Below are 13,410 nucleotides of genomic sequence, written 5' to 3'. Positions count from 1 at the left end.
TGTGTGTGTATATATATATATATATATATATATATATATATATATATATATATATATATAAAAGCCTAAGCAACCATTAGACTGAACGACTGCCCAGTAGCTACGAGGCACACTGACCTAGACCTTGCTGCTGGGGCCCCGACGGCCCCGAATCTGGTTCACCAGCACCCCAGACTCAGGAGAGAGAGGGAGCCTCATCCCAGGCGGAAGCAGCCATGCCTTAGCTTGCTGCTGGGGCCCTTGACAACCCCGAATCTAGTTCACCTGCACCCCAGACTCAGGAGTGAGGAGGGAGCCCAATTCCTTGTGGAATCAACTGTTGGTTAGCTTGCTGTTGGGGACCTGACAGCCCTGAATCTGGTTCATCCACACCCTGGGCTCAGACAGGAGGGAAGAGGGAGCACGATTCCTTGCACAATCAGCTGTTGGATAGTTTGTTGCTGGGGCCAACCTTCCGTGGTCTCTCCCCCTGGCAGCCCCCCTCCATAGACCCTGATTGCCCGCCAGGCTGAGGGACCCCACCCGTGCACAAATTCATGCACCGAGCCTCTAGATATTATATAAGCAAGCTCAAAATAACATGTAACTAAAAGAATGACCTAAGTTTAGGGCCTATAAATTTAGAGCAAACAAGGTAAGTTTTGACAAAAAGTTAATATGGAATTCATTTCATCAAGTCTAATAGATTTAGGACTCAAATACTGTATTTCAAGACACCAGGTATATGGCCAACTGAACATAGAAAAATATGTGCTGGAATATTGGGAGTCTTAATCCAGTCCCGCCCACTTAGTCAGCCAACTTACTCAAAAGGAGGAAAGGAAAATGAGAAAGTTGCCTGGTTATCTCCATAGGGTTGAGTGAAAGCAGACCTTTGAGAAAGGTTGTAGGTCCTGTAAAAAAACCCTTTTCAGAATAAATCAGTTTTTCTGTATTCCTAGCTTGCTCAAAACTTGGTCAAAAAGTGCCTGTTGAATTTTATCAAATGCGTTTGTGGTGTAGAAAGTCTATCCACGGTGTTTCTCATTTATTCTATTAATGTAATGAATTACAATGACTGATTTTTGAATGTTAAAACAATCTTACATGTTTGGAAAAATATAAATTAAGTCAAAATACATTATTCTTCCTATGAATTGCACTTAATTTAATAACATGTTATCTAGGATGTTTCACTTACGTCTGTGAGTGACAATGGCTGTAATTTTCTGTTCTTGTCTTATGCTTGTCAGGTTTTAGTATCAAGATTCTGTTATTCTTACCTAAGTGGTGAAGTGTACCCCTTTTCTCTTATTCTTGAGAGTTTGTGAATAAAATTTTAGTTTTATGGTTATTTATTTTTTCCCATCACTTCAAAGTAATCTTCTACAATAGTTTCTTGGTTTCTGTTGAAAATGAAATAACCTGTTTCTGACAATCTCCTAGTTGCTTCTTTGAAGGTAATAATTTTCTTTTTCTCTTTCAAATGTTTTCTCTCTGATTTTGGTTATAAGTTATTCTTTGCTACATCTAGGTGTGGTTATCTTGTAATGTTTTTGTACCTGAGATTCATAATGCTTTTTTCCCCACCCCATAATGCTTCTTGAATCTGTACCTTAATGTCTTTTATCAAGCCAAGAGATTTCTCAGGCATTATCCTTCCAAAGACTGCTTCTGCTATATTTTCCCCCTCCTCTGCTGGGACTCTAATTACCTTTCAGTACATTTTGTATCAGATTGGGAAGACTAAAACATTTTTAAACCATACTTCATTGACAAGCGGGGTCTATGTCCTCTCTGCATGACTCTGAACAAGTGGTGTGTCAAGCTGATGGACAGAATATAAAAACATGATGTTGTACTAGTGTCCAGGCCCAGACCATCAAAGACTAGAAACTCCCACACTTCTTCTCTCTTGGAATGCTTGCTCTGGGGAAAGGCAAGTGCCAAGACTAACTGCCATTAACAAAGAGAGAATTCCGGGCCAGCCCCAGAAATCCAGCCATCCCAGGCCTGGTACCAGAAATGAACGTGCAGAAGCCATTGTGGATGCCTAGCCCCAGGAGATAGCATGTAGAGAAGGACCAAGCCCCCAGACACACTGACCTAGTGGAGTCACCCCAGCCATCTCTAGCCGTTTGAACTAACCCAGCTGAAGATTAAGACATTATGAAGCACAAACCTAAGCCAGACTGAATTTTTAACCCTCAGATTCATGATCATAAAAAAAGGTTGTGCCAGTAAGTTTTGGGGTTATTTGTTTCTGCTGGGAAAGGTAATCCTCCACAAAGGCCCAGGGTCAGTTCTCTTTCTTATTGGATGTGCCAAGAATGCCAAGCCCTGACCAATCATTACCTGGGCCATTTCTCAGGGCTGTGTTTGCAGCTGGCATCCTTAGGGGTAAGAAAGATCTTTTCCTGGGACAAAGAGTATTTTTACTATAAAAGATAAATTCCACCAAGCTCATTATTCCTTAGAGGTGATGCAGACTCACTGTTTGTAAAATATTCACATACCTGCCTGGGTATTGGAGGAACTGACACAATATGATATTCAAGTTGTTGTGTCATGAATAATAAAGTCCTTTGTCTCTGACCCAGAAGTTTTGTGCCTTCTGCCAACATCTATGAAGCAGTACTAGGCAAACTTGTTACCTTATAAGGTAAAATCCCAGATGCTTCACAATTCTTGACAGGCACAGAGCAATATATAACTGGAACATATTCCATATCTTTTCTGTATTTTCTATGCTTTGCCTCATTGTGTTTCATTCTAAATATTTTCTTCTGACTTATGTTCCAATTCACTAATTACCCTTTCATTTTGGTCTCATTTGCTGTTAAAATCATCTCAAATTAGTTCATATTTAAGGTATGGTATTTTTCAGTCTTAAGAGTTTCCAACTGGTTCTTCTTTTGTAATTTCCAGTTCTCCAATGAAGTTCTCATTTATCTTTATCAATGTAATTACATTTACTTTAAAAAAATTTTTTATTGATTTGAAGAGGGGAAGAGAGAGAAACATCAATGAGAGAGAAACATCAATGAGAGAGAAACATCAATTGTCTGCCTCCTGTGTGACCTCCTACTGGGGATCAAGCTGGCAACCAAGGCATGTGGCTTGATGGAGAATCGATCTGGTGACCTCTTGTTCATGGGTCGATGCTTAGTGACCCCATGAACAGTATGTACAATAATTAGTTATTTTAAAGGCCATGTACAATAATCCCATATGGATATTTCTATTGTCTGTTGTTTCCTCTTCACTTTGGTCACACTGTCTTGCCTCATTATGCCTTTTTATTTTTAGTCAGTGTTTGATATTGCATATGAAAAATGTTTAGTAAGCCGAAACCGGTTTGGCTCAATGGATAGAGCGTCGGCTTGGGGACTGAAAGGTCCCGGGTTCAATTCTGGTCAAGGGCATGTACCTTGGTTGCGCGCATATCCCCAGTAGGGGGTGTGCAAGAGGCAGCTGATCGATGACTCTCTCTCATCGATGTTTCTAACTCTCTATCTCTCTCCCTTCCTCTCTGTACAAAATCAATAAAATATATTAAAAAAAAAAAAAAAAGAAAGAAAAAAAAGAAAAGAAAAATGTTTAGTAAATTGAGACTAAGAGGATTAATATTTACTCCTGGCAAATGACTAGAGGCATTAAAGCCACAGAAAATCTTAATCTAATCACTAGAGATGTTTCAAAGCTGGGATTTATTTCTACAGTTTACTTCAGGGTTTCTAATTTAAACACTGAGGTTTTACCAGAACCAATCTACAAGTGTTGGTGAGCTCTAAACACCTGTTTTTGTTTTTCCTATCCTTAAATGTCCACCATAGTCTCTGCTCAGCTTATCCACCTTTCTCAGAATCAACAGATGCTACTAAGGGGAAAGTAGCCTGAAAAGGGAGCTCACCTTTCTGCCTTCATAGCATTCTGATATACTCAAATACAGCTTCTATGTTCTACCCATCTTTCAAATATTCTTAACCAGAGAATTAATCCAAATAATTTAACCAACATTACCAAAAGTGGAACTTCTCCAAAAATACGTTTAATGTGTTTAATACTTAAAGTTTTAGAAGTTTTGTTTTTTTCCATTTTCTCCATTGTGGGCCAGACCCACGTAATGTTTGTTTGTTTGTTTGTTTATTTATTTAATTTCTTTATTGATTAAGGTATCACATATTTGTCCTCAACCCCCCATTCCAACCCCCCACCCCCTATTGTCCTTGACCACTGGTTAGGCTCATATATAATGTTTATTTTCAAAATGTGCATTCTACCAAACATTTTAAATTTGATGTGTATTTTCAAATAAACCAAAAAGATATACCTTCTTAATCATGTAATATCTTTAGAAAATGTCATTTGCACAAAAACATCTGGAGTAATGAAGATGAAACATACAGAGTAAAAATTTTTAAAGAAAATATATTTTTAGAAATAGATGCATCAATATAGAGAACAGACAGATGGTTGCCAGAGGGGAGGGAAGTTAGGAGGCTGGATGAAAAAAGTGAAGGGTTTAAGAAGTACAAATTGATAGCCACAAAACAGTCACCAGGGTGTAAAGTCCAGCATAGGAGATGTAGTCAATAACCCTGTAAAAACTATGTATGGTGCCAGGTGGGTATGGGAAATATTGGGAGATCACTTTGTAAAGTATACGATTGTCTAACTACTATGCTGTACATCTGAAATTAATATAAATAATATTGAATGTTAATTATAATTAACAAATACAATTTAAAAATCAAGGAAAAACATTTTTTTTCCCAAAGAAAAAATGTACCAAAGTAATTTCACATTTCAATTAAAAAGGAGGAAAAGTACATCAGCTTTCATACTTCTAATTATCTCTAAACATTTTACTAACATCATCTAGGAATAAAGTGTCATTTACTGTGACTCAGTATTTTTAAAACATTCCAAACATAGTAATACAGTTTTCTTTTATATTCTTTCTCCCTTGGAAAATTATGTAATTTTATAAAGATCTGAAGTTTGCTCAATGTCTAAGAGAAATATTGTATCTGCCCACACTTACCGTGAAAAATACGAAAATCAATATATGGATGAGAACCTCTTCTTTCTGATTCAAATCCTGCTCGACTCCTTACGCGTACATCTCCTGGATGGGTCAAGGATGAAACACAGCTGAGAAGGCTGCCATCTTGGAAGAAACTCCCATATGCAACAAAGCCTATGTGGCGTGATAGTCATAAGCAGTGAGTTGCCCACTAGTAATATATATGGATTAAGTAATTAAGAGCTGCCTTATATAAATTTTCAGTACTGAGTTGTAAAGCTAAATGGACATGTTTTTTTAAATCTACTTCTACAATAATTATTATAATAATCTATAGTTTAAAGTTAGCTTTCTGAAAGATGACTCAAGTATATGATAATTCAACCAACTATCTTATTACTCACAAGGAGTTAAAAAAAAAATGTTAAAAAGCCACAGGAAGAAACAAGTATTTATGAACTGTTTACTTGATACCTAGGCACTCTACTACAGTTTATGGGGGATATGAAAAAATAGAAAACTCATTACCTATTCTCAATCAGCCTACAATTTTCTGATGTACAGAAAAGTAAAATGATCTGCCTTGTTCAATCTGGTCAATCTCTCTTTTCTCGTTGACTGTGATATACCCAAGGCCTTCGGCTGTTGCTCGCATTTTGCTCTTTACAAGCTCACACTGTTTCTCTGTGTATCCATATGATGTTCAGATGCTCTTCTCCCTACAGCACCACTGCAAATCATGGACCAGGCATTTTTTTGTGTGCTTTATAGGCATTATTTTATTTAATTCTCTAGCCAATTCTGACAGGGAGGACCTTTATCCCATTTTATAGATGTGGAAACTGAGATTTTGAGAAGTAGCATGCCCATGAAACAAAGCTAGTGTAAAGGGTGAGTGAGGACTTAGACCTCGCTCAGTAGGCTCCACTATATTCCACAGTTCCCAGGTTCATAAACTTTAAATCTCCAGTCCCTATCTGGGTGTTCTTGCAACTCTAGGCAGCTGGAAGGCTTTTCTGCTTATCACTCTTTGTTTCTCTAAGTGAGGCCATCATTTCTACATGAGTCTATCCCACAAAGATTAACCACTTCTCTCAAGTGCTGATTCCTTCACCTTGTAGTAAATGTTTACTGTGCACCCAACCACACTGCAGACTCAGGAAATACAGCAGCAAGCAAAATACAAGTCCCTGTCTTCATGGATCTTATCTTTTCATGGAATGAGGCAAATAGTAAAATAAATAGTTTCGTTCTATAGCTGATGGCAGCTGGTAACATGGAGAAAATGAAAGCAAGGTAGAGGAGGAGCGACTCATTAGTGTGGTCAGAGAAGGCCTCACTGAAAAGGAGGCATCCGAGCAGAGACCTGAAGGAAGTGAGGTTGGGAGCCATATGGTATCTGGAGGAAGAGGTTTCCTGGCATAAGAAAGAGCAAGTATAATAAGTAAATACTCTTAGATGGGAGTATGCTTGGCATGTTCAAGGTCAAGCAAAGAGGGCAGCATGGCTGGCGTGAGGTAAGTGAAGGGAACTGGTGGGATCATATTGGATCTTCGTGGGACATAATAGCTTTGGCTGTTACTCTGTGATAGAAAACTATTAAAGTATTTCAAATATGTAAGAAAAATTTAACTTATATCTGCAAAGACTGACTCTGTGCATAGTAGAGTTGTATAGAGTCATAGAGGTAAACTAGTTAAGAAGAGCAATAAACAAAGCAGTAACTATGGCTCGTAGGGAGGCGACATGGGAAGATGTTGGTCAATGGGTACAACACATGAGTTAGGCAAGATGAGCTCTAATGTACAACAATGCGATTAAAGTTAAAAATCCACTATGGCTGAGCACGTATGGTAACAGCATGTGGGGGGTGGGGCAGAATTCTGGTTATATTTTGCAGGTACCAGCCAAGAAGATTTACTGATAAAGTAGACATAGAGTATAAAAGAAATAAGAGTCAAGAATGACTCCAGAGAATGGAGTTACATTTTCTGGGATGGCAAGACTGCAAAATGAACAGCCTTGAGTACCCAAATCTTTTGTCTAATAGACATTTTAAATGTGAAGTACCCATTATACGCCCATGTGGAGAAGTTCAACAGAGTTTTAAAAAATGATTCTAAAAAGCTCTGTTTCAAGGAGAGCAGAATCCTGAATAGGTTTGGAGAGAGATGGAGACAGTGAAGAGGAAAGGGCTGCACATTCGTCGGGAGACAATCTGTACCAGAGTAGAATGAAACTGAGGCAGATAAGATACACAAGCTAAATTAAAGAGGGGGAAATGAAAAAGAGCAAAATCCGGACTCTGGAGAACATTCAGGCTTAAGAGCATGAAAAGGAATTAATGAAAAAGGCAAAACAACAACAACAAAAAGTAGGCGAAGAATAAGAATTGCTCATATCATAGAATTGAGGGAAGAATTTGAAGCATGAGGAGAATTGTCATGGAAGATGCCTTTAAGAAAAGATGAGCAAACTTTTTACAGTTTGAATTAAAGTACAAGGGATGTAGAGTGTGGAGGTAAAGAGTGAAATCTGATAAAGAGAGAAAGAAAATTATGGACATATATGTGAAAATTCATGTTACTTTGTGGACTTAATCAATACATTAAAAACGTAAGAACTAAGATTAGAAGACACACGGTCCTCTCCTCACCAGCCAACTGAAAACAAAACACACCCAGTGACAGGACCCTGGCCAGGTATTTCATGGCCTCTTCTTTGTCTTTCTAGCATGGACAACTGTTCAGTACTTAGCAACTCTACAAACCTAAGATTATTTTTATAAACGACTAGAGGCCCGATGCACAAAATTCGTGCAAGAGTAGGCCTTCTTTCCCCTGGCTGCTGGCATCGGCTTCCCTCTGGCATCCAGAACCGGGCTTCCCTCGCAGCAGGAGGCCCCGCCCACGGGTTGGGTTGTAGCCATGGCTTCCTCTGGAAGTCATCGGGAAGGACGTCCGGTCTAATTAGCATATTACATTTTTATTAGTATAGATACTCGGGATGCAATTTAAAATTGAGCAAGAGTGACAGAGTCCCAGTTATTACACCAGATTTCTCAATTACCTAAAACTTAAATGCCACTTTATTCACATCACATTTAATATTGGTTTCTAGACTCAATTTCAAAGTAATAGATTACTTCTGCTGTAAACAGGGATGAAAAGCTACCTAATTAAATATATCTCAATTTCAAATAATAGCAGGTGATAATAAAATTAATTGATATTGGTACAAAATAAAAAATGCTTACCTAGCATACGAATGTACAACGCAGTCTGGTCCGAGCTGTCATAGGAAATAGCTCCACGCCTCTAAAAAAACAAACATACACACATTTTAAATGCCTGACAATTAGATATGACATAAAATTCAATTCAACAAACATGTATTTATTATTTATGAAGCACAATCAAAAGTTGGATATACAAAATGAAATTAGTTACATATGGCATCTGCTCTTGAAATCTAGAATTATAAAGACAAATAGTCATAACCCAATAAGGTTAAGCACTACCATAAACGTGGATTTGGAGTGAGGTGCACGCAGTACGTGGAATTCAATGTTGGAGTATGTCAGACAAGCCCACTTGGGGAAGACCTTCTGTAGAGGTAAACAGAACTAAAAAGAGAGATGGCTCAACTGCTTTATTATTCCCTTCCTATAAACATGTACGAAGAAGCAGACAAACAAGAATCATCAGACACCTGAAGAAACCCATTAGCTAAAAAGAAATGGAATGAAGTAAAAAACCAAATGGCCCACAGGCTAGCAAGAAATAAAAAAATATCAGGAGTGTACTTCAAGGGATCTGAGAAGACAATGAAATTTATGAAACAGAAAAAAAAAAAGACAAAAAACCCACAGGCTGCCATTGAAAGAGCGAATTTGAAAATATATTTTATGTTTAAAATAAACATAAAAATATATCTTGCAACATTATTCATACTAGCCCCAATTTAGAAAAATGGATAGATAAAATGAGGTTTAGCCATATAAGGAGTAATATCCAGACAAAAAAAAAAGGAAGAAAGTACAGATACAGGGTACAACCTTGAGAGAGTATGTTGAGTAAAATGAGCCAGTCACAAAGTACCACATAGTATATGACTCCATTTACATGTAATGTCCAACTTAGGCAAATCCAAAGACAGAAAGTGAACTGGTGGTTGTCTAGAGGTAAGCAAGTTGGCAGGAAATGGGGAGTGAACGCTAATGGGTGCAGAATTCTATCTGCATTGATGAAAATGTTCTCAAATTAATTGTAGTCATGATTGCACACATTTGAATATACTTAGAATCACTGAATTGAACACTTTAAATGGGTGAATTATATGATATGTGAATTACGTATCAATGAAGCCATTATATAAAAGCAAATGTTGCAGACTTTAAAATATAATTACTAAAACAAAATAATTAAAAGAGCTGAAACACCCTCAACAAGTTCTGCCCACTCTACCCTCACAGTCATCTCCTTTCCTCTAGCTTCTTCATTCTGGCTCAGGCAAGAGCATCTCTCACCTGGACATCTGCAAGGGGCTGGTTTTCCTGATGCATATCTTGGTCCCTAGTCCACTCTTCCCACAGAACCAAGAGTGAACATTTCAACTTATTGCTCAAAACCCTCCAAATGACTCCCACTGCACTTTAAATAAAGTCCAAACACCAAGCTCTGATTTGCAAAGGCACCCAAGGTCTGCCTACCTCTTTCTATCTCCTCACCACATGACCCAGCCAGCCTGGCCTCCTTGCTCCTCCTCAATCTCACCAAACAGACGGCCTTTACCTGCTGGGGTCACTGCATCACTGTTCCCTCTCATCTCTCAGGTTCAACAGGAAATGTCATCTCTTCCGAGAGGCATTCCCAGACTACCAATCTGAAGTCCCCTGAGATCACCCTCTTCCATAGCTCCCTGCCTCCGTGCTCTCAACGGCATTAGCAGATGTTACTTTGTTTGCTTGTTCTAAAATAAAAGCTCCACAAGAGCAGGAATTGTACTCCTGGTCCCCAAAACAATAGCTATTATTTAGTAGATTCTAAATAAATATTTGGTAAATAAATTATTAAGTGACTTACTGCAAATAAGTTAATGAATAGCACTGATATAAAGACAGCTTAAAAATTGAGAAGATAAAATTAACAGAATCTAACTCTTGTAGAGGCAGAGACTTTCTTCACTGCTGCATCTTCAGATCAAGAATAAATCCCAACATTTAGAACACAGTCTAGCACATCAAAAATGATCAATAATATTAGTTGAATAAACAGGTAAGCAAATTGTTTTTATTTTTTAAACCTCACTCAAAGATATGTTTATTGATTTTAGAGAGGAAGAAACATTGATGTGAGAGAGAAACATGGATCTGTATATGGCCCCACTAAGGATTGAATTCACAACCTAGGTGTGTGCCCTGACCAGAAATCAAATCCTCAACCTTTTGGAGTATGGGACAACACTCCAAAATTTTAAAAACATTCAAAAAGAAAAGAAAATATGATCACATTAAAGTATTTTTAAATAGGAAAGGTCTTTCTACCTGTCCAATAAAATCCAAAATTCATGAAAATTGATCATTTTGGGCACTAAAGTTATATTTTAAACATATAAATATCATAAACATATCATAAACAAAGGCAAAAGACAAACCTCAAACCAAGAAAAATGAGTTCAACAGATATAACAAAAGGCTAATTTCCCCCTACTTCAATACAGCCTAAAAATGAAAGGGAAAAAAAAGATGTCTCACAAATCAATTAGAAAATGATGAATAATATAGAAAACATGTAGAACATAAGCATATGACTCATAAGGAAAGAAATAATCCAATAAACACAAGAAAAAATGTTCAACTTAATTAACAAAAGAAATTACATATTCAAGCATGAGACTGCATTTTACCTATCAGATTAATGATGTTCTTCCATCACAAAACTCTCAAGGAAAAATAATCTTTTTTATTAGTATTATAAAGAAAACTTATTTAAAGCTCTGGTTTGAATTTAGTATGGGAAACAATTCCCAAATTATTATCTTCTCAATGCTTATCAATTAAGAGAAAATTATCAATTAAATTCTTACATGACTTTATACATCCTTAAGAAACAACAACAACAACAAAACAGTCCATGAAATGTGAAAGAAACTAATTTTCAACATTGGTTGTCTCCAAGGAGGCAGGGGGACACAGAGGTAGAGGAGGACTTTTCAATGTATAGCTTTTGAATTTTGCAGCATGTATAGTTATATGTTCACTAAATAAATCAAGTTTAAAAGAATATAATATCTATCTATCTATACATCTATCTATCTATCTATCTATACACCAAGAAAAACATATAGAACCCACTTATGACAGCATCATGCTTAAAGAGTCTTCCCCCAACACAATATCCTAAGGAAGCCACCTGCACTCTTTCATGGTGAACTACTTATTCTAGAGCAAACAGCCACTTTAATCATACTGATGAGACTACAGATCTCATTAAGTAATACCTTGTCATGGTCAACATCTATCAACCTGCTAGTGCCCAATAATAACTTGATAATAGTTTGCTAAAACAAATTTTAACCTATTTCTAACAGTTCTTCCTTAAAAGTGGTTGGTTTTTTTGTTTGTTTGTTTGTTTTTTAAATGTAGGAAGCATATTTACTAAAGCAGCCACTAATTGCAAAGGTAAAAATCTCATTTATCACTTCACATATTAAAGACAGAGAAAGACTAATATCAACTCTGTTAAATAAAATTAATAATGAACATAATCTAGATTATAACTGACATACTAAAATTTTTTTAAGATAATCACTTTAGACTTACTTATAGAGGCACTTTAGATATTAAAATGACAGGCTTTGTAGTAATCATAATAAAAACTTGGCAAAAAGGATAGAATTTAATTTTTAATATATATTAACAAGTTAATAGGGACGTGCAAAATATTCAAATTATTCTACTCTTTCCTAACTTAAGTAATTCTGGTCTACAAACTTAGTCTAAATGCTATAGTAAACATAACTCTTATAAAATAAATCCAAATGAGACAAAAATAATTTTAAGAATGGGCTTTAAATGTATGTATCTGAACATATCTATGATAATTCCATTCATTCATTCATCACCTCAAGATTAAAATGAGTATTAAATTCTCTCATAAACAATTTAGGTAGAATAAAGTAAAGTAACTCATTTTGGAAAAATACACTATCCTATATAATAAAAGTCTAATGTGCTAAGTGTCTGGTTGTCTTATCAACAAATCTAAGTGTAATATGCTAAAGCCGCTCAACTGCTCGCTATGACGTACACTGACCACCAGAGAGCAGATGCTCCGACCAGTAGGTTAACTTGCTGCTGGGGTCCGGCAGATGGGGACTGAACAAGAGGGGTCCTGGAGCCCTCCTATGGTCCCTCCCCGGCTAGCCAACCTCAAGCTTCCCTTCCCAGCCCCAAACATGCACCAATGGGGTCTCTCGGCCTGGCCTGTGCCCTCTCACAATCCAGGACCCCTCAAGGAATGTCACGGCCCAATCTTGCAGCCAGACCGAGGGACCCCACCGATGCACAAATTCATGCACCGGGCCTCTAGCAAGTTATAAATTATAACAATAAGTTTGACTTCCATATTAGAATCATGGTATTTTATTTATTTTTATTATTATAATTATTTTTAATCCTCACCCATACATTTATTGATTTTTAGAGAGAGGAAGGGAAGTGAGAGAAAGAGAGATACTGAAGTGACAAACATCAATTGGTTGTCTCCGGTATGCACCCTGACTGGAGATCCAACCTGAACTTAGGTAGGTGCCCTGACCAGAAATCGAACCCACAACCTTTTGGTGCACAGGATGATGCTCAAATAAAACAAGCCACCAGGCCAGAGTGGACTCATGGTACTTTAAGAAATCTTTATATGTACTTTATACACCAACACTGCAGCACAGACTTAACATATGTATTTTTAATGTTACCATTTTAAAAGCCATATACCAGTAAAACTCTATTTTTAATAAAAATAGTAAAACAAATTTAACCAAATTCCTGTGTCACACTGCCAGTCAGAAAACCCTCAGCCATCATCCACATTCCCACTTCATCTCACCAATGAATGGAAACAGCACAGAAATTTCTACTCATGACTTTTCTAATTTAGCCATCCTGGGAACAACTTGTAAAGCACAGTATAGGTCAAAACATGGGTGAGGCTGAGCTAATCAGAAACCGGCAGCCGCAGCGCAAACAAGTTAGTTAAACTGTAAGGCTCCACAGGACCCGCTGCCTCTGACAGGAGCCTGGAGTGGCCTTGTAAAATACTCACTGCCTGAAATCAGGGTTGATCACTCTTCCACAAGACTTGACTTACAAGGTACATGACAAAAGTCGTAAAAGTTGTTCC

General features: G+C 37.2%; 1 protein-coding gene across 10 annotated transcripts in view; it reads right to left on the bottom strand.

Moving 5' to 3' along the window:
* PDE7A (phosphodiesterase 7A) overlaps positions 1-13,410 on the bottom strand; it is a 100,317-nt gene that overhangs the window by 46,167 nt on the left and 40,740 nt on the right. For all 10 annotated transcript variants that reach the window (XR_014793160.1, XR_014793161.1, XR_014793162.1 and 7 more), the window contains exons 2-3: positions 8,265-8,325; positions 5,027-5,110 (exon numbers count right to left, since the gene is read on the bottom strand). Coding sequence is in view for 2 of the 10 variants with exons in the window: in XM_084864391.1 (XP_084720517.1) it covers positions 5,027-5,110; positions 8,265-8,325 (145 nt within the window). In the remaining 8 variants the exon portion in view is untranslated. The remainder of the gene's footprint in view (positions 1-5,026; positions 5,111-8,264; positions 8,326-13,410) is intronic.

Source organism: Pipistrellus hanaki (assembly GCF_964339955.1).
Source record: "Pipistrellus hanaki genome assembly, chromosome: 17".
In the NCBI taxonomy this organism is placed as follows: Eukaryota; Metazoa; Chordata; class Mammalia; order Chiroptera; family Vespertilionidae; genus Pipistrellus; species Pipistrellus hanaki.
Note: the sequence above shows the minus strand (reverse complement) of the source record. Positions and strands in the feature narration are given on the sequence as shown.